The 22,171-nt window shown below is 37.4% G+C and overlaps 1 protein-coding gene across 1 annotated transcript in view; it reads right to left on the reverse strand.

Annotated features, from left to right (window-relative positions):
- The window catches only part of doc2d (double C2-like domains, delta), an 85,714-nt gene that overhangs the window by 22,556 nt on the left and 40,987 nt on the right, over nt 1-22,171 (reverse strand). The window contains exons 5-7 of the mRNA XM_038276073.1: nt 21,136-21,262; nt 17,956-18,012; nt 17,287-17,411 (exon numbers count right to left, since the gene is read on the reverse strand). Coding sequence (XP_038132001.1) covers nt 17,287-17,411; nt 17,956-18,012; nt 21,136-21,262 — 309 coding nt within the window. The remainder of the gene's footprint in view (nt 1-17,286; nt 17,412-17,955; nt 18,013-21,135; nt 21,263-22,171) is intronic.

Raw genomic sequence — 22,171 nt, forward strand, 5'->3', positions numbered from 1 at the left:
TTTCACTTTTTAAATGGAATTACTGAAATCAATCTACTTTTTCATGATATTCTAATTTTATGACCAGCACCTGTAGGTTGAACTCTGACACACTGCTCTGATCTTCCCTCTGTGCCTGTGCAGAAATGCGTCTTTCTGCAGAAGTCTACGCTTCACGCTCCACTCTAATGCTTCGCTCTCAGCAATATAGCTCTTCAATCGCTACTTAATAAACTATGTGACTGATCATCCTCTGCCAAGCGTAAAAATAACCTTTGTCTAACTATTAGGATCTTATTTATTCCAGCTCACAAGAGGTGACACTAAGCATTCTTTAATTTCTACCAAAAGGAATCCCTAAGTTATATCCAAATACAATGTTTCATTGAATTATTTTATGTTTGGATAGAGAGCCAGGTGAAAAGGTACATAGGTCTTTGTATATATCTCTCTAATTGTTTTTGTTTCTATCTATTTAAATATGATGTAAATGTTTCCTTGTATTGTCATTCAAACATTTTCTTCTATTTCCTTTAAATATTTCAACATTTTTGTTAGCATATTCATTCAATTTAGGTCTGGATTGCCATATCATTACAAGGCAATTAGTTAGGTTCTTTCTGTATTTTTTTTATATCAAAACCCTGTGAATTTAAATCTACTTTGACCTCTGAGCAGGAGTAACTGAGTAGTAAATTCTCAGAAATAAAGCCAAAATAGCAAGAAGAATGCTTTTGTTATTTGTTTTTTTTTGGAGCAAAGAAGATTTTATGGATTTGTGTGAAACGCATAATTCATAGTAGATAAGGAATTGTTTGGTACCAAAATATGATAAAGGACAGAAGGGAAACAACATTATTTTAAACAGTTCAGTGTTCGGAGATGTCCTCTGTTCACACTGTCCCGCCGCTCCTTCCCTTCACTTTCCTCCTTTTTAGGCCGTGCTTTTTTGAGTAGCCGACCTCTTAAAATAGACGCTCATATAGCAGCTCAAGACAAAGATGGGGAGATTGAATAATTAAAAAGCTAAGCTGGGTTACTCAGACCAGTCCACAGTTTATACTAGTCTAAACAAACAGAAAGACTCTTAATATTCCAACACTGGTAATAGCAGGTGACCTTTCTTTATGTGTTGGACATGAATGTGTTTACACAATACAAGATTAAAGAAGATAGTTCAAATCGGACTCTGACAACTATACAATGAGCACATACATCTTTAATCTTTTGGGCATTAGAATCATCCGACACTTAAACATGTCTAAGTTTTTATTTTATAAAATGAAACTTAGTAAAACAACAGAAATAGGAATGATCACTCTAAACCAAAACCCAATATTGTTTCCTATCTTATGTTGTAAACTAAGTCTTGAGTTTACCTTCGAATTAGATATAATCAACATTTCAATTCAATGAAAACTAGTTTTTCAAAATAGAGATAGAGTTTCAAATAGACATGCAGTACCATCATGGACAGAAAACCAAAAATGCAGGGGACATAATTTAACATTTAGCACCTACTCTCTTCGTAATATTTATCTTGCTCCTACACAAAAAATAACTACTTAAACCTTTTCAGTTTCCCCTTTTCTTCTTTTTTATGTTTGAATTGAATGTAATGAAGTGTGAAGGACACAATGAAAGAGCAACAACAGCAAAAAATATCTGTCGAAAAGCACATTTTTCTCTGAGGTTTGCCTTTTCACCATATGAGCCACATGTCAAAGTCACAGCTCGGCAGCCTAACTGTTGGAGTCATGAGAATTTTAAGGCTAAAGCACTCCTCACTGCATGTCAAAATGGAGGAGAACAAAACAAAACAGAGAAATAAAAGCAGCAAAGAACACTGAGAAGTGGCAGGATGAGGCAGGGGAGAGGGAGCTGGTGTTACAGTCAAAATAATTTAAAACACACAAACTCAACAACGGCAAAAGGAAAGTGATGAAGAGAAGGAACAACATTTAGAGGAAATGAGCTAAATATATTCCTACAGCAGAGAAGAGATGGGTTTTCTTCCACACGCAAGTCCAGAAAAAGGAAGGCTGCAAACTATGGCAGGCAGTAAGCATGGTCAGCAGGAACATCTGGCATGTTTGCAGTTTTGATGCCTTTTCATGTTTTGTATAGAAGAGCACTCTAGTTTTTACATATGTTAGATGTGTGCAGAATGGACTGCAGGCGCATTTGTCCGATTTAATGGAAGGCATAGCTCTTGGATAGTTCTGACCTTTGGACAAAAGTGCTTGTAGGCTGAATGTCAGTCAGTAAGAGCAGAACACTTTTCCTGGCTTACACAATGATTGCAGCTTATGTTTTTAATGCTCCATCCTTTTGGGTTTACTACAAAGAAAGATACATTTTGAGTACACTAGATCCAAAAGCTTTAAACTTCAGTATAATAATTGTATCGAAATTTAAATTTTTGCCAAAGTGCAATTTATGTGTCTTTACAGCTACCGTCTCATAAACTCTGCTGATTAAATGGCTACTGAAGAGTAGGTTGTAGGTAGGTTTAAATGCTTTTTTAAATTAATCTATATGTACTTATCTCCGGTATGAGTAAATTGTCACATTTTAAGTTAAACATTTTTTATGTTATTAGTTTATTGGTGATAGAATCCAAACACACAACAATCAAACATTTTTCAGATACCATTTTTCACATTCATCCTTTCTCAGAGTTGTAGACTTATAGGGTTTGTGGTTTTAAAACTTCAACCTTATAGTCACATGTAGATATCAAACAAATATCTTTTTCATATAGAATAAAAGTATTTTAATATGACAGTTTTTACAGTGTTGTGCCAGGATCGTGGTTTTGGACATTGCAACCATTGTCCATGTTTCATCTCGACATGAATACCAGAGAAGTAGACAAAGTTTTGGTTCATAAACAGCTGTGAGACCTCAGCAACCCCCCCACTCCCCTTTTTCAGCCAACTGCCTCCACAGCAACTCCCAGAGAGGTGTGACTTGCCACCCCCCTCTGTGTTGAGGACAGTAAAACCACATCACACAAGATTTCATGAACCCTTTCCCATGAAGCTGGCTGAGGGTTCACATCGGAAGAGGCAACCGCCATGGAGACCCTTACAGAGCCAGACTGGAGGATAAAGTCTCCTGAAGATCCCTGGGTGTGAGCCGGGTGTGAGCCCCCCCCCCCCCCCCCCCCCCCCATCTTTGCTGTGAGCGTGCCCTGCTAAGCTGTTGCTGGATGAAACTCAAACCTTCCAAAAACGTTCATGGAAAGAGGTTTGCAGATCTGGCACAATTAGGGACAGAACAAACAATATGTATTTTGATGATTTAATGTGTTTACTGATGGGTAAAGACAAAGCTAATAGGATGGACTGTATGCTTTCTCTGCTACAGTAATATCTTTGGAGCTCTTGTTGAAGCTTGGGCAAGCTTTATTTCAATAAGGGTTTAAACCAGGGGTGTCAAACTGGTTCCAGAAAGGACCGTGTGGCTGCAGGTTTTCTTTCCAACCAAGCAATAGCACACCAGACTCCAGTCATCTCATCAAGTGAGTCCAATCTGAACATCATCATGAGATGACTGGAGTCTGGTGTGCTATTGCTTGGTTGGAAAGAAAACCTGCAGCCACACGGTCCTTTCTGGAACCAGTTTGACACCCCTGGTTTAAACACTGATATAAAATTAGTGTTCACGTGTTCCTCATATGCTCATTACATTTCGATTACCAAGTATGACCAAGAGCCATTTAATGGAATCCTCATGTCTATTCGCTGCTAGCTATTTCAAAGAGGGTAAAGAATCATTTAATTATAGGTTAGGTTTAATTATGGGGTTTGTACATGGTAGTGTAGTTTAGTTGAGTTTCACTAGTTTTAGTTAAGAGTTTTTAATTGAAATATGTTTGACTTAGAGCTGAATGATTTTTGTTAATAATCTCTTATATTTTGAACAGAAGTTTTGGTAAACTTATTCCATGTATGTGCAGAATTATCTGTCTGACCATGATTTGAGCTCAAATCACTCTTCCATTAATTGTTCTAACACACAGCTAGTAGGACGTGTGTTCAGAAATATGAATTCCCAGCTGGCTGGGAATTGAATATAAATTCACAACACCAGCATGATGGAGCCAGGTCCTTAGTGTAACCTAATGACAAACTCTGGAGTCATATTTATGCAGATTTTGCCCAAAGATAGACTCTTAATGCACTCTTTGCTTCTTATTTGATTTTTAGACTGAGCTTAGTTACAGGTACGTATGTGTTTAGATCAGAGATGGGAAGTAACGAAGTACAAATACTTCGTTACAGTACTCAAGTAGATTTTTCTGATATCTTTACTTTACTTTACTACTTATTTTTATGGCGACTTTTTACTTCTACTCCTTACATTTTCACACAAATATCTGTACTTTCTACTCCTTACATTTAAAAAAATTGGCTCGTTACTTTAGTTTTGAATCATTTCAATGGAGTTACCGTTATTATTTTTCACGTCATCAATACCAAATTCAATCTAATTGGATGGGAATCTACGTTGCATTTGACGCACCACTACAAGATGAATCGACAGATTCGGGGGTATTCATTCGCGGCAAATATTTGCAGCTTGGTGGCGGTGGCGTTAGCATAGTAGTATGGACGACGAGATGATTGAAAATGAACACAACGGAGATCTAGTCCTATTGGCAGACATCCATTTAAAATGTAGGCAACGGCATGAAAAAAGTGGTTTCTACTTTTACTTTTATACTTTAAGTAAATTTACAAGCCTGTACTTTGTTACTTTAACTTGAGTAAAGACGTTTAATCAGTAATTCCACTTTTACCAGAGTATTTTTTAACTCAAGTATCTGTACTTTTACTCAAGTACGGAAAGTGAGTACTTTTGCCATCTCTGGTTTAGCTTAACCTACTCTGTTATAGTACCTTTTAAAAATTATAGCCTTTAAGAAGGTATCACATATGCTTTTCTTATTAAGACTAGATTTCTGTACTAAAAATGCTGATTTTTCTTTTGTCCTTTTTTATTTCTTATGAGGAAATTCCATCTATCTCACGGTTGTTGTTTTTTTATTTCTCCAACAAAGTTCTGGCTTTTTAAAAGCTCATATACAGTACACGTGTGAGCAATTTTAACTGTGTGAAAAATGACAGTAACACAAAACAGTCATACTAATGATTTGCACCATTATTCAACCCTCAACATTTAGAATAATCAACAGCTGGTCCAAAGTATAATTTTCACACCCACATTCACACCCACTTCAACCTTTTTATTATCATGTTTTTTCATTTACAAACTTTAATGTATATTAAACAATTCTAGATTATGAACCAACACAGAAAAATGCATGATTGTAAAATGAGACATGTATTTGTACTTAACCCTAATTGCTCCAAAGATCTACCAGGTATTTAATTTCTTTAAATTCTTTAATCCAATTCTCCAAGTACTGTTTTGAGACAAGATAAAAGACATTAATGCCCAATTTATGCATTTTACTTATTTTGGGCATTAACTTTGCACCTAATTTAATCTAGGTTAGTCCAAAGAGAAATTTTAAAGTGGAGAAATAAAAAGGAAACAAAGATGTCAGGAGGATTTTCTCTAAACAATACATACCAGTAAATTTCAAACCCAAAAACGCTCTAAGACAAAAACCTGTTCAACCCAAAGACAGAACACCCAAACCCAAGCTGAGCGGCATTGTTCATGTGATCAAGTGCAGTGAGGACTGCTTGTTTGACACACGAGTCAGCAGCTCAGGGAAAGAATTAGCAGCACACCTCAATAACAAAGGGCACACCTTTGACGACCATGATGTTCAGATCTGAACAGAGAGTACAGATGGTTTGAAAGAAGTGAAGGAATTCAAAGTTTTCTTTTTTTTTTTTTTTAAGAGAAATGCCAACACTAAACAGAGGGGAAACACTGTGGTTTTAGCTGACAGGATAAATAATCCTGACTTTAAAACTCATTGCAAAGAAATTACACAAGCAGTCTCATCATGGCAAAGAAAATCAGACTCCAATGACCCAGGTGAACAGTGTTTGGAACAGTTTGCATCTGACTTGAAATGTGCTTAGCATGATGGGCCTCCATGTACCTAAAAACATCAGTGCTCCTGCTACATGTTGCTCGGGGGTAAGCCACCAGAACTGACACAAAACATTTACAGAAAAAGCCAAAGTCTCGTTGCGTCTGATATATGTCATGGCTGGCTTTATTGCTTGTTCAATTCACCTGTCAAGCTCTGCCCTGTTTTTCATCACTGCTAATCTGATCGACCTGCTTCTATTTAAACTGCTTGGTCCAAGCCATCAGTGCCAGATTATTCTTGAACCTTTGGTGCTGAAAGTTTTCCAGTATTACTTATAGGCTTCCAGAGTTCCAGCTGGCTTCACCATCTGGAACTCTGTGCTGCAACCGCTGCATCCTGTCAGCTGCCCGGCTTGTATTTACCTCGTTCTCTGGGTATGGATTGAACTATATAACCAGAGTTACCTGCCTCCAACTCCCTAGTCGCTGCTGCCACAGATCTGCTAACCATCAGTGTTTTAATTAATGCTTTTTGAAGTTATCCCACTGTCTGTCTATACTGAATACTGGGTCTTCTGTTCTGAGTCAATACAATTTTAGCTTGATTTGTTGTTGCAAAGACCTAGATGACTGAGAATTTGCGCATCTAAGTTACATTGACTTATGCTATCTTCATAGACAGTGTATTTATATGGTCATACATGCATGGTATGACTATGGTATGGTATGGAATAAATATGCATACAGATGTTCACATTATTATATTATGAAATTTTCCCTAAGACTTATCCTGGCCTGGGTCATGAGGGGTGCTTTTGCCTATCTAAAGCTGTCAATGGGCGAGAGGCAGGGTACACCCTGGACAGGTAGCCAGTCTATCACAGGGCAACACAGAGACAAACAACCATTCACACCTAAGGAGAATTTAGAGAAGCCAGTCAGCCTAACAGTTATGTTTTTGGACCGTGGGAGTAAGCTGGAGTACCAAGAGAGAACCCAACCATGCACAGGGAGAACATGCAAACTCCATGCAGAAAGACTTTGGGCTGGGAATCGGACCTGGACCCTTGTTGCTGCAAGGCAGCAGTGCTACCCACTGCATCACTGTGCGGCCCTTTAAAAAGGAACTATAAAGAAGTAAAGTTAGGTTAACATAAATTATAATAATAACAATATTAAATAATCATAATAATAACTGAACTATATTAATCTTACGCTGGAGAAATTCACATCCGCATTTGACCCATCCCCTTGGGGAGCAGTGGACTGCAATTATGCGCCGCCCAGGGAGCAGTATAGGGTTAAGAGTCTTGCTCAGGGAGCAAGAGTGCAGGCTGTGCGGATCGAACCAGGTACTTTCAAACTTCTCAGAGCACAAGCGCATTGCTCTAACCACTAGGCCAAAACTTGGGGAGCAGTGGGCTGCCATTTGGTTACAGAATGTTGAATGGTATCCTTCAGCAAATATTCAAGACAATCGAAGTACAATAAATGGCTTTACCTGTCAAAATGTTTGATTTCTTTCAGTCTCTTTTTTGCTTTACAGTTCTACAACAAAAAACATAAAAAAAAAAACGACAACATGCCTTAAACTGAGACAATCACTGGAAAATCCCTGAGACTTTTACATCCTATTAGTATTTTGCTTCAGTTTAATTTTTCTGATCAAGGAAAAGTTAGCCAACCAATTATGCTTTTAGGGACTGATTGGATCAGAGGTTACGCCTTAAACAGCTCCAGATCATGCTGTAAACTGAGCTGGTTAAAAGATCCTTATGTTACAGTAAACCATTTAAGTAAAAAAAAAAAAATAAATACACAAACTGATTAATCTTGCTTAATCTTGCTTAATTGTCTTATTTTTGTTGACAAGGCTCCCTGTTGAAGCAGTGACAATGATATACCAGCTTGCTCTTTCCTTATCAGACCTGCAGTATATCTGTCTGCACTGCCTTCCAGTGATCTCCTGAATGTTCTGTTAGCGTAGGTTGATAAGAGAGGGGGCTTTTTCATTTAATGCTCTGGGGCATTTAGTAATTCCTCTTCTTTTCCAATGGTAAAATGCAATCCTGCCTCTAAGCAGATTTGTTCTGCACTGTGGCCTGGCTACCACCTCTCCGTCCAACCCATTTAGCCTTCTCAAGCCTGTCCCTTTTGGCAAACCAAATGTCCTCTTTATCTTCATCCCTGGATCCTGAGGCTGTGGGGAAGTTATCAGGGCATTTCTAAAGTCACACACTAAAAGACATCCGAGTTAAATGAGTAAGTTAAGACTCAACTTCGATTTTTTAGGTTCACCTGTTATTCGTGTCGCCATAGTAACATATGTGGGAAGTCTTTAGAGCTGCAAGTCAAAGAGAACGTGATCCAGAATACAAGCAGCCAAATGACCGTCTGAACTCAGCTTCAGAGATAAGAGTACAATGTAGAGATAGGGTTTTCTTTAAGTGAAAGGATTCATCTGGCCAGTCTACAAATGATGGATTGCACAGTGTTTAATAAGGGAAGTAATCAAAATCCAATGGAGATCATGCATTTCCTATGCTTAGTTTAATATTATATATTGTTGCTTTGTTACATAACTGGACTGCTGATGTGGAGCTTTGTTCCTTTTTTTGAACCTTGAGCAATCTTCAAACAGAATCCTCTTGTAAGACAAAGCAACTTGGGCTTTGCCAGGCAGACAGCATCTGGAGCTCAGGAATTTGCCCATTTATAGTTTCTTTGCATTGTAACATCTTGTCCCAGAGCAGAAAAAGATTAATTTTACTTTCAGTGGCTTTCAGAAATGTTCTGCAGCTCAATTTTTGATTTTGGTCATAGATTTTGTTTCTTTTTTCTTTACAATGTTTTTGGTAGTTTTCATTAATCTATTTTTTTATTTTTTATAAATGGCCTTACCCTGCTTTTAAATTACTTCATAATCTCCAGCATTATCTTTGTATTATACTACCAACTCACTGTTGAACTATCGATATCTTAAAATAGCAAGCAGATTCATTCATCCTTTTTGGAGTGGCGGAGCAAGACAATGTTCAGATGGGGACCAATGTTTTTTTTTTTTTGACAGCCATCTTGGATATAGTCTTAGTTTTCATCTCCAGAACGAAAACCATTATTAGTTTTAGTCACATTTTAGTCATAACGATATATGGTAGTTTTAGTCAGTTTAAGTCCACTAAAACTCTGACATATTTTAGTCTAGTTTTAGGTCAGTTTTCTGTTGCAATTAATAACAGCTAACAATTTTAAATAATAACCGGATTCTTTACCAGACTGACAGCTCTTAACTAGATACTACAATTTCTGGGTATAGAATGCTGTCGTGCAGTTCATCCTTGTTGTTGGGCAGACAACCTTTTTTTCTAGAATTCAAATAAACTTTTTTTTTTTATAAATTAATGCCCTACTTTATACAAAAGTGTCTAAAAAAAGTCATGAAAATAGCAGATCTGGTTTAACACGTCATATTGGTTAATATAGCAGACATGCAAGCTAAAAAAATGTACAATGAAGTATTATTTTTGACATACAAGGTTTCCATGATAAAGGAAACACTTCCTGATCTACTATGAATTATGCATTATACACAGATAAATAAAATCTTAATTGCTCAAAAAAAAAAGCAAAGAACAAAAACATTCTTCTTTCTACTTTGGCAATTTTGGCTTTATTTCTGAAAAAAACGACCCCTTGGTTACTGCTGCTCAGGGGTCAAAGTAGATTTAAATTCAAACGGGTCTGATATTAAAAAAAATACAAAGAGAACTTACATAATTGTCTTATAATGCCATGACAATCTGTATCCGATTTTCAATACGTCAACTAAAATATTGAAATATCAGATAAAAATATTCAAAGATCTCAAAGATTAGATTTCATCTGGGTCTTCATCTTAAAATAGGGGTGTCAAACTGGTTCCAGAAAGGGCCGTGTGGCTGCAGGTTTTCTTTCCAACCAAGCAATAGCACACCAGACTCCATCCATCTCATAAAGTGAGTCCAACCTGAACATAATGACTAGATGAGTTCTGGAACCAGCTTGACACCCCTGAAGAAAATAAACAGTATAAAATTAAATATTTGCTTTGGAGAACATTTAGGGATTTCTTTAGACAGAAATGAAAGAAGATTTTGCATCACCTATTGTGACCTGGAAGAAATAGGTGATAGAGGATGATGATAATAATCGGAGCTGATCAGCCCCAGTAGCTGATTTTATTACTCACTTCATTCACCTGCCGTTCCCTTCCCGCTCTCTAATCCTTCATCTTATTTTTGCTCCCTCTGCTATTTATATGGTTAAGCCCAGCTATCAGGGCTTGATGATTATTTCTTAATTTATTTTTGTGTTCTTAGTTTGTTTGTGTTATGTTGTCGTGTTAGTTATTCATGTTTTAGCTAGGTCCCTGGCTCATGTTCCTGTCCCCAGAGGCCAGTGGATTTAGAGGGTTTGGTGTTTGTCTCCTGATCGTGTCCCAGCCCTTCTCCGCTGAGCCCTCAGGGTTTTAGCTCTGCATGTTGGGGAGCTGGGGTTCTGGCTCTTCTCTGGGAGCCCTCAGGGTTTTAGCTTGCAACGTGAGGGAGGTCGGCTTTAATTCCAGTTTCAAGTTTCTGCAATTATCCTGGTACAATGTCCCTCAACAACTGAGCATGCCTGTCTGCATCTGAGCATGTCTGTCTGAGCTCGCTGCTGGACTGATAGAACTCTGAAAATGCCTTCACACTGGACTCATGGATCTGTCTGTTTCTGCTTGGATCCGGAACCCCTGGTCAGACTACGGACTCCTGGATCTCAGAACTGTACAGTTATGAACTATTTCTCTGTCCTGGATAGGTCTCCTGCCTGCCCACTGGGGTTGCGGCATCGGGGACACTCTGGACGGCTCCGAGCTACATCTTGTTTGGCATGGACTGCCAAATGAGATGCTCTGTCATGGGGGTAGAATGCTGAATGAAGATTCTCAGTCATCCAGGTCATAGTTATTCCGTAAAAGTTCATAAAATATCCACTGGACTTGGTTTCCAAGATTTGAAGACGTCTTGCCACCTATCCAGGAAGCTTTCTCAATTCAAATGTCTGGATCCGCAGTGAGTTTGAGTCTTATATAGACAAAGCCTTGTATCGCTTGGAAACATGCAAATGGTAACCGATGAATGGGTCGTTTGGTTCCATTGTTAGCCTGTAATATCTGAAACCTGTCTATGATTCTGACGGTGTTGTCATTAAAGTCCAAGTTCAGTGGATATTTTTTGAACTTTTACGGAATGGGGTAGAATGTGCAAGGCTGCACGCCAGGTGAGCGACACAACCAAACAGTACGCATCAGCATGGCTGATAATGCTTAGCAGATTACACCACAGTGATTTTTTATGTCTGACAGATGAGCCGCTAACGTTTTTATTTAGTCCTCTCTGGTCAACAAAAACTCCCATCCATTACTCATCATGTTTTCCTCATCAAAGGTTTATGTTAAGCTCATCAGTTTTCGTTATCGTCATGAAAAAAGGAGTGTCAACCACAGATAGTTTCACCATCGTTGATGAAAACAACACTGAAGGGGACCAATGTTCACTGAGGTGGGGCCGGAAACTGATATGCCCCAAAACCTATTTAGGGTCTGTCTACACATCATAATGTACAAACTGCAAAACAAATGATATTTTCCTGATAAATAAGTGAAGAAAGACTAGATTTTCATGAATCCCTTGCTAATAAATTTAGACTCATATTTATGGATCTATGTTGTTTATGGTTTATGGTTCTGCATAATATAAAATTATTTTAGCAGTTGTTCTTGTTCTATGATTTGTTTCATTGAAGACTCCTTGATGAGTACAGAAGAACATAATTTTCCCATCTCACTAATAAAACACAGAAAAAGGTTCTGAAAAAAAGCCTGAACTCTGTGTTGTCCATCTTTAATTTAAGTATATAGATATGAATAATTGAATAATACTGCAATGTTTTTTATGGTTAATATGCTAACAACTGGAAATGAAAATAATGATTAGAATATTTCACCTGATAGTATAACTGCTGCCACTGCTGCCTCAATTTGTGGTACATTGCTAACATAAGGTAGACTAAAAATCTAAAAAGAAAAATAACTACCTTGAAGCACAACATACTTTTTCGGGCATTGTACGTTCGAAAGACCCATCATCAAACCAATCCCCCACTGATCTTTAGAGGGATCTCTGCACAGAGAGTTTAACAGATCACAGAACAGACTCAACCCCAAAATTTCTATCAGAAGTGTCTTTGATGCTGCATCTCACACAAGCTGGCTGTCTCTTTCAAACTCTCATCAAGCCTCTGGATCACAAAAGGAAATATTTATTTTAAAGATTAACGTTTGAAGAATAAAACAAAACCAGACACGTTGATGTGCAACTGAGAGCGTTGCTGATTTACTCAGCAGCAACTGTTCCAGATTTAAACCCATTAAGGAGAAATTGTGTCTGGGCTAAAAATACACCATATCTAGGTGAAACATAAATGCAGAACAAAATCAAATCCTTTTCAAGTGAACCTAGATGACTGTTTTTTTTTTCAAAAACTAATTTCATTCAACAAGGGAGCCTAAAACCCACAGAAATTTTTAAACTTCTGCTTTCTCAACGGCACGTGAAAACCTACCACTCCTGAAGGTGCTGGTGGATACAGAATAAGTTGTCCTAAGTGGGATCTTTCCACTCTGCACTGTTGGTTTTCATGTACATCCAGCAGATCTGAGATACAGCTGTGTGGGTTTTTATCTGTCACTATCGCTGCCTTGGAGTCAGCACAGTCAGGCATGTAGAGCTAAATATGTTGCCTCTCCTTTAGTCTTATTTTTTCTGTTAATTTTGTGTTATTTAGTTTCTGAGGACATATTTGTCAACTTAGATTAAAAGAATCTCATTTAGCAGCCCAGTATTATCAGGGTAAATTTAGTTTTTCAGCATTTTTTTCAGATTTCAAATGACTTTTCAAAGATATGCATATTTATTCAATTCAGTTCCATTTATTTAACATATTTAACATCAGTTCACTAGCATGTCATCTCGAGGCTCTTTGCAGAGAAAATTCAGTCAAGCCTAAAACTAAAGGTACTTTTATTTCATTAAAAGTGATAGCTTTCCTCCCTCACGGAACTCCACTGTGGTAAATGTGATTGTGACCAGCCACAACAAGCTGTTTGGTGGCATTGGCAGGCTCAAAGATTGTCAAGGGACATTACATATTATCCAGATATATAGCTCATATGTTAGCCAAATCACAGAGTTCCTTTTCATATACAACAGAAAGTCGAAGCAGAACTACTCAGACTCAAAGCTGAAGATATCAGCTCCCATTTACACTACCCTCTGAAAACCGATTCATGCCGAGATTTGATTTAAGAGTACCGAGCTTGGTTCCTTCACACATCATGCTACAGTAGCATGGTTTCTCACCTCCTAGTGACAATCTACGGTATTACTGCTCTCTAGAGGTAAAAAAGTAAACCAACATGGCGGCGCCAGTAACTTTCAGGAAGTTTGCGGAAAGTCAGGCGAAGAAGGGAGCCTTTGGTGAATTTACTTGACAGAGTCGGCTTTTGGGAAGTGGATATGACAAATGATAGTCTAATTAGGGCTTACAGATGCAGGAAACAATGACAGGAGTTGAGGTTCATCACACTGCTAAGCAGAATCATTACTGGAAATCGTGTGGCATGGTAGCGAATCTAGTATTTTTATGAATCTCTAAAATTTCATGATTATGGAGGCTGACTGTAAGGAGATGACGCAGTCTGCTCATGTGCTCTTTGTTATCTGAGAGCCGAGCCAGAACTGAACCAAAGCGATCCCTACTGATGAAATAGTATTATGTAAGTTTGGTTCGGTTCACACTGTTTCACAAGGGTAGTGTGATAGGCCCAACACCCGTGGGTCTCACCAATCGTAACATTAGCTAAGCATAACAATCCAGACAAGGTGCACATATGTGTCGATATGCGAAAAGCAAACACAGCTATCCAGAGAGAATGTCACCTGACCCCTACTATGGACGACTTCATTTATGAACTGAATTGAGCGACTCTTTTCTCTAAACTTGATCTGACTTCACTTTCCATCAGCTGGAACTATACCCAAACAGCAGGTACTTCACCAGATTTACAACCCACATAGGTCAGAGAAGATACAAGTGCCTAAACTTTGCCATCTCTCCCAGCTGCACAGGTGTTTCAAAATGCTATCCATCAGGCACTTCAGGGAATGGATGAAAAATCTCAGCGACGACATTAGCTTCTACATGGCAAGAAAGGCTGACCATAACAAAAGTCTAAGAGCTGTGTTCCAGCAACTCAAGGAACGTGGCCTTACACTAAACTGATATAAGTGTGAGTTCAACAAGACTCAACTATTTAGAGACCCAGAGTGGCAGTCTATGGGAGTTGGTTTCGAACTCACAACCTCAGGATTCCAAGTCCTATAGCCTAACCACTAGGCCGCCACTTGGAAAATGCTTCTATGTTGCTAACATAAAGAGACTGACCCTGGAAGCAGCATTTCTACATGTTCCTGCATGTGTACCAGTCAACTCCACACACAACAACGTTATCGCCGGCCAAGTTCGCAGGATGCACACAAAGATGCCTTCAGTGAGCACCCCCAACAAAACAGCTAAAGATCTTCCAAGGAGGGACCACGAGGCCAAAACCAAAATGAAATTGTCACCCTCTCCAACCTGGTGACAGGGTGTTATGCTCTCAACCCAGGTGCAACAAAATCACAGTAACTTACAAGCCCAAGCCGTACAGAGTGATCACTGTTAAGCTCCATGATCACAGCTGAATGGGACACAGAGTGACACAGAGTGACAAGAAATTAATCTTTTTTCTAAAAGCTCAACTCTGAAATGCGTGACACATCTACCCTAAAAGAAGAGGACGGAAAAGTTGCAGATGACACAGTCCCAGTGCTGGCATGACCAACCCAAATGTGTTAGAGTCTTGTTATGGAGGGAAAATGATTTGTGGTTATGACCAAGGTTATCATCATAAACTAAAAGTAACAAAACACGAGAACTACAATTAAAATAATATTAGGAAAAAAATGAAAATAAAAACTAGACCTTGCATAACACTTTATGAGCACCAGACATTTTAAACCAACCAATTAAATTTTGAAAAACTATTTGAACCTTAGTTATGACTATTCTATACAAAAATACATATGAAAAGTGGACACAATTTTTCTTCATTTACACAGCAGTTTGAAGTATTTTGTTAGTGGATTGGATGAAAACCTCTACATATCAATGTTAAGTTTATGCCATCCATTTTTTAGTGTGACTTGGATCTCATTATTGGACATCAAGATGTGATGATCTAAATCAATGCTTTTTTTCTGTCGCCGGCTGTATGTTGGGTGATGGCCTTGCTTGAAGGCAGACCTTCACTCAAGTTTCTTGTCTTTAGCACATTTTAACAGGGTTTCTTCCAGCATAGCCATGTATTCTGCTCCATCCATCTTCCAATCCTTTCTGACAAGCTTCTGACAAGGCCTCCAACAGTGTATGGTGTCTTTAAGGAATGCATTGATGAACCAGATGAGATCTTAATCAAACAGATTGAACTTCATGGTTACAAAAGTTGAAGAGGCATCTTTCCCTGGCTGATAATGCTGCTAGAGATCACTGAAGCTTAATTTTGTTTCACTTTAATCTATAAAGTTTTGGAATGTGTCCAATAAATATATGTATTTATGACACTGCTGTGTTTTGTGGCTTTCTGGTGTCTCGGCAAGACACTATTTAAGTCTTTTAAGCTGCTTTAGTGCTTCATTTTAAGTGTGAAAAAAACACTTTTGGGTTCACTCAGCGGTCTCCAAGCTCTGAAATCTCACCAGCCCAGCGTGCACAGAAAAATATTAAATGTATAGAAATATATGCATTCAATAGCATAAGGGTTGGATGTAGTGCTGGTTGAATTTAATTACAGTATTTAACGATGGATGGATGGATGGATGGATGGATGGATGGATGGATGAATGGATGGATGGATGGATGGACGGACGGACGGACGGACGGACGGACGGACGGACGGACGGACGGACAGATGGACCTTTGGGCACCTTTTCAAAAACATTGTGATAAAACATTGGCTCATATATACAAAAGAGATTAAATAAAAAAATGTAAAACAAAGATTAAGGAAATTTGAAGATATGGGAGTAACACTAATGAGCCATCGCAGCAGAGGGCAGGTAATTTTTTTAATTTCAAACCAAGTGAGCTAATGTAAGACTTATTTGTTCCCAACCATATTTACCCTATCCTGTCTGTATACATACATGTGATGGATTTATCTTAGATTCCACATTAAAATAAAACAAACAACAAAAGATTTGATAATAATAAAAATAACTAATTATGAAAATACACATGATAAATGATTTCCAATTTGGTAATGATTTTAACAATATTAGAGATAATAGCAATCATAGAACCCAAATGTTGTAATTTCCATTTGAATCTGTTATTCTACAGATCAGTTGTTGTATCCTATAAGACATTTCTTTGAAGAATGTCTTAAAGTGTTTGATTTAACATCTCCTTGACATTTCGACTGTTCCATTGTAGCCCCTGTTTCTGGTAGTCCTCAACTTAATGCCAATCCACCTGGCTCCCTGTTTCATGAGGCCCAATCAACTTCAGCAAACTTATTTTAAAATAAATTACATTTAAACCCCAGAGCTCTTTCAATTTTACTTTGGTCAAATGTATAACAAGTTCCTCATTAAACCTACAGTCCCCAAAAAATAAAGTGTTGTTTATGTTCAATTCAAAATTGTTTACTTCATGCCTCAATTTTAGATAAAACAATTCCTAATTATCCTATTTGATAAGTTAATTAATATAGTCTCTGTCTTATAAAACATCTGAGTCATTGGAAAAAAATATATATTTTATTTTTTAACATTTTGCATATGTAGTTATTATACATCTTGAATAAATTATACACACATTTCACTAAGGATGTTAAATTCAATATTAAAGAGCAAAAGATACATTTAGGGACAAATACTTTAATGCATTCATATTTTATGTTCTTCTTTTTTAAAACTAGTATATCATGAACATTTTAAATAATTGAAAATAATCAGAGAGAAAAATAAGACTAATAACCTTTTCCTTGATACAATGTGTTGTATTTAATTCAGTCTGTTTTCCAAACCTGCATTCTCTTTTAACTCAAAGACATTTCAACGATATCTGCATGTATCTGCATCTGATTTTTTTACAATGTTAACTCACATTTTGACAAATGGGTCAGAGTAGCCGTTGGAGTCCATGGCAGCCAGATGGGCACAGCGTATGATCCCAACCAGCAGGCAGCCCTTCTCTGTGTTGTAGCATAGCGACACCAGGATGCGACCACGCTGGGGGCACAAACACAAATGATTTTACCGACACACGCTGATGTTTTCTGCTTGGAGGACTGCAGATATCACCCAACTATGCCATGTTTCTTCAAAATAATTTACCAAAGTAATTAAAAGGAGTGTTAGTGATTTATTTGAAAAGCTTTACTATTAAGTCCACAGTGTGTGCCTTGAGGTTTTAAATTAAACCTTGTAATTACAGGCCTTATCAGAGCTATAGCCAAAAGGCACTTCTCTCCTCCAACTTTAATCTTCGGGGTGAACCAAGAAATCCGAATCTAATCAGAGAACAGAGGCTATTAGCTTCTGTCTCCAAATCATGAAGAGAAATAAGGTAGAAGCCATGAGAGGAGTAAACCACTAGACTGCTATCATTTTCACACTGCTGATAGGATGTCCATGTGAGCCGTTTTACAGCTCTCTAGACTAATGAAGTTCATGCTTCATATACAGATTAGAAATGTGTAATTACACTTTCGTATGGCCTCGGTTTCCCGAGACATTGTAATTTACATGACGGTTAGGAACAATTTTTGATTACCTCTTCCTCTGCCACAACAGCACCCTGCTCGACCAACTGATTGTTAGTTTCCTTATTCTGAAACAAAGTAAGAGGAGAAATCATTAGTTGTTTACAAACAGTCTATTAATATTGTAGCTTGGATTGCTTTGACCAGTTGGAAACTAAAAAACCTAATCTTTTTGTCAATATAGGCTACAACACAGTGCTAAGTGTAGAGCTGACAAAAAACATTCTCCTTGTGTGTTTTTACCCGGGGGCGAAAAAGTCAAAAAGTGGTCTGAAAGTGAAGGAGGCTGTATTTTTCTACAACATTTCAGCAGTTCATTCAAGCCCCAGAAGAGAAAAAGTGAGCAGTACTTAAGATAGATGACAGGATGGCTCAGTGTGGTAAAACAATATTTCTCTGTTTAGACCAGTTCAACCTGGAGAGACTCAAACAGAGAAAAGTTAAAATTAGAAAGATCGTATTGAGACTCTTATCTGTCATCAAAATAAATAAACTGAATTGAATTTAATTGAATTATATGATGCTTGATGGTTAATGACTCAACTGACTACTAACCAATTCTGTGATCTTTCTTCCAAAGACAAACTTAAAGACTATGTAATGTTTTTACATCTTGTCATTTCTAAGTTAAAGGTTTTTGCCAGTCCTTTGTGGAATAAGGCTTAGTATGGAGGGCATTGGCCCCTTCAAAGTGGGCGCTTGCGTTGATTCCATATATCATTTGTTTTTTTCAATTTTAAACTAACAATTAAAATACGAGAAACCAATCTTTGTTCTTTGAAAGGACTCTTTATTAACTTCATTACCACACAAAATAGAATATTTAAAAACTCAAAGAAAAAGGGAAAACATAAATTTTTTTAATTTTTCGTTTTGGGTGCCTATCAAAAATTACCCCAGCCTCCGCCAGACATGTGCAAGCTGCTTTATACAAAACTGGCTTTATACAAAACATAAAATCAGCTGTTCTGGTGCATGATCTAATACTGTTCAATCCCAGTATGAAAAAAATCTCTATGGAGTCAGTTTTATCATTAAAACTTGAATTATCTTTAAAGCTACAGTGTGTAATTTTCAGCGACATCTAACGTACAGACTGCAGACCGCAGCAACATGAACATCTCCTCCCCACCGCTTCTCCCCCCCAGCAGTACGGCGAGCGTTATGGGACAAAATGTCTTCCACGACGTCCGCATTACCTACCTTCTCAAGTGATGAGGTTTGTTTACATAGATACGCCTTGCCGCCTTGATCACCTGTCTTGTTACTGATGCACCGTATACCTGCTTCTTCTTCTTCTTTGGTTTCAGGCAGACTAAACGCTACTCAGGCATAATACTACCATCTATTGTTCAGTACCGTCTCAGTTCATCTCTCTCAACTTGCCGTAGTTACTTTCGAGCGTAATGGGCGATCTCGCAATCGCTAGTTTGTTGGCTCTGCGCTGCCGTAGCGCAAAGATATCTGCCTCCATGGCTGCAAGACCCGCTCCTATGTAATTATAAATAACAAATTCTAAGGCAACGCAAATATTAAGGTTAAGAGACTGAGCTCGTAGATGATGATAAATAACATAGTTATGTATAATATATTACATTTCTGACTGTATAATCCCTGTAATTATTACACACTGTAGCTTTAAATGATAGATTCGGATGAATGTGTTTAATTAAACATGGGTGTCCTTTAAAAATGGTTTGGCAAATGTCCTTATTCAGTTCATCAAAGGCCGCTACAGATGCATAACAGGAAGAAGAATATGTGCAGCCCAAATTATTTTATCAGTGAGAGTACTGACAAAAAACAGGTTTGCTCTGATCAGCACAAACAGGAAAGAATAATATCCCTGATTCAGAACTTCAAAACTTAATGTTTGCTTTTTTATTTCGTCTTGTGGGGCAGCCAGAGCGGCGTTCGGAATCTGTACGATTTTTTCGGTCAATGTTCCAAATGATTCTTATTTATGACAATATGTTTTCTTGTTTATAAACAATTTAAGACATATTAAATGTTTTTGACTACTTATTTATTAGTTGCCACTATCACAGTGGCATCTTAGCTGCTGTTGAAATTTTTTCATTGCAGCGTGATTGAGTGTGATTTCCCTGCCTTCTTTACTTGTTGTTTGTGCCTTATAAAACTGCCCCTACCTCAGAGCCAAAAGGAAGTTTAAGAAATCAATTCGAATGCTTGATATCATTTTTTTTATATATATATACACCCATCAAAGTTGTAAGGATATGTACAAATAAAAAACAATGTTCTCCATTGTTTTATTTTTTTTATGAAGTAAAAATCTGAAGAAAAACTTCCCCTGGCACCCCAAAGGACAGCCCACTGCTCCCCAAAAGGATGGGTTAAATGCAGAGATAAATTTCTCCAATGTGTGATCAATAATGTTCAATCGTTATTATTATTATTATTTATTCTTTTTTTTTTTTTTTGGCTCCTCTATGCATCACTTATAATGAACATTCAATGTAAATAGCAGCAAAAGGACATCCACACCATCTTCACTTCTACCCTCTTCTGTGGCAGACTCATGCATCAGGTGGGAGCAAATGACATAATGTCTTCTTGGCGCTGCAGTCTTCATCCTTACTGGTTTGTCACAAAAACAGCACCTTTCATACCTGTAATTTATGTAGTTGGAATGATTTTAGCCAATTCTGATACCATGCTATTAATATGTCTGTCCCTACTAGAAGCTAAGGGCTGTAATCTCAATATTATCTCTCCCATGATACATATTCCAAAAATAACTTAATGTTCACAACAGGAAGGATTAAAAAACAGAGGGAATGCTTCTAAAAGTTCCTATGATGTATGCCTGTCTAAATGCTCAGTCATCTCGGTCATGACAACAAAAAATAGTGGCTTACTGTGAACTGGAAGGTAAACTGACTTACGCTCAATTTTTCAATTAGGTTTTGACACCTATCTAGGAGCATTTACACAAGCATGTGGGTTACAATTTGGGAATGATACCCTCATGTTGGTGTGAGAGTATTAGCACATTTCCAGAAAGATTGTGGCGCTAGTGTAAGCCCACAAGGACTCCTGGACCTTTTAAAAAACTGACCAAAGGTTCTAAGCTGGTATTAGCAGATCAACATTTTACAAAAACAAAGAATGGTGAATTTCAATTAGTTTTTTTTTTTATTCTATTAAATTCTAGATGTTATTCTTACCTGTGCAATTCTCTCTAGCCCCATATTGTAGCGTTTGCTCTCTCCTTCCTTTAGCTTCTTCAGGGCCACTCTCACCTCCCCAATAAACTCATTTCGTCCGAGTCTGTCCATGTCACACACACACAGCCTTCATACAAGCACACACACACATAAAGACAAGGTAGGAAGAGAAGGTAAGTGATATAAGGTTCTATATTAGGCCTTCCTATGCATTCATTATTCAAGAAACGGCCCTACAAAACCTTCCAAAGTGCCTCTGAGCAGGTGGCCACTCTGCAATTTCTCACTAATGAAACAATAGAAGTTGTGTGATTGCTGAAGAGCATGAATGCTTCCAAAAAAGCTGGGATTTCCTCTCCAGGTAATTCAAAGATGTGAAATGACAAATTAAAAAAGCTGTGGAGCTGTGGAACATGCCGATTTAGTCAATGGTTAAGTTTGTTTTATTTTGACCCAAAGAGCAAGAAATACGTGGTTTGTATTTGTGTTAAAATAGGTCTTAGGTTTGTCAAAGTCATACTCCCATTATTTTCAGCAAATATACTGATATGTGGCAGTAGAAATTCTTTAGCATTTGACCAATTACCTCGGATGATAGTTACCTACTGTAAATTGACTTGAAAAAAATAACGTAATATATAAAAAAAGGTAGAAAGCTATGTATATATATATATATATATATATATATATATATATATATATATATATATATATATATATATATATATATATATATATATATATATATATATATATATTTCCACACAAGAAATTAAGTCAGGATTTTTGTCACTGTTTTCAAGTGAAGCTGCTAACTGATAACCTCACTGGTATATTTTTTATTTCAGACAGGGACAATGCACAACCTTTTATTAACTTTTTAAATACAAAGGAAAAGTTGGGGTGCCAAGTTATAGCAAGATTCCTATTTTCTATCCGTATTCCACGGCCAGGTTGAACATCCACCAAAAACATCCTTAGCCTCTCAAACACTCCTTTTACTAAAACCATTTACAAAAATATATTTCTATAAATA

The sequence above is a fragment of the Cyprinodon tularosa genome, unplaced genomic scaffold (assembly GCF_016077235.1).
Source record: "Cyprinodon tularosa strain WSP-4 unplaced genomic scaffold, ASM1607723v1 ctg993, whole genome shotgun sequence".
Lineage (NCBI taxonomy): Eukaryota > Metazoa > Chordata > Actinopteri > Cyprinodontiformes > Cyprinodontidae > Cyprinodon > Cyprinodon tularosa.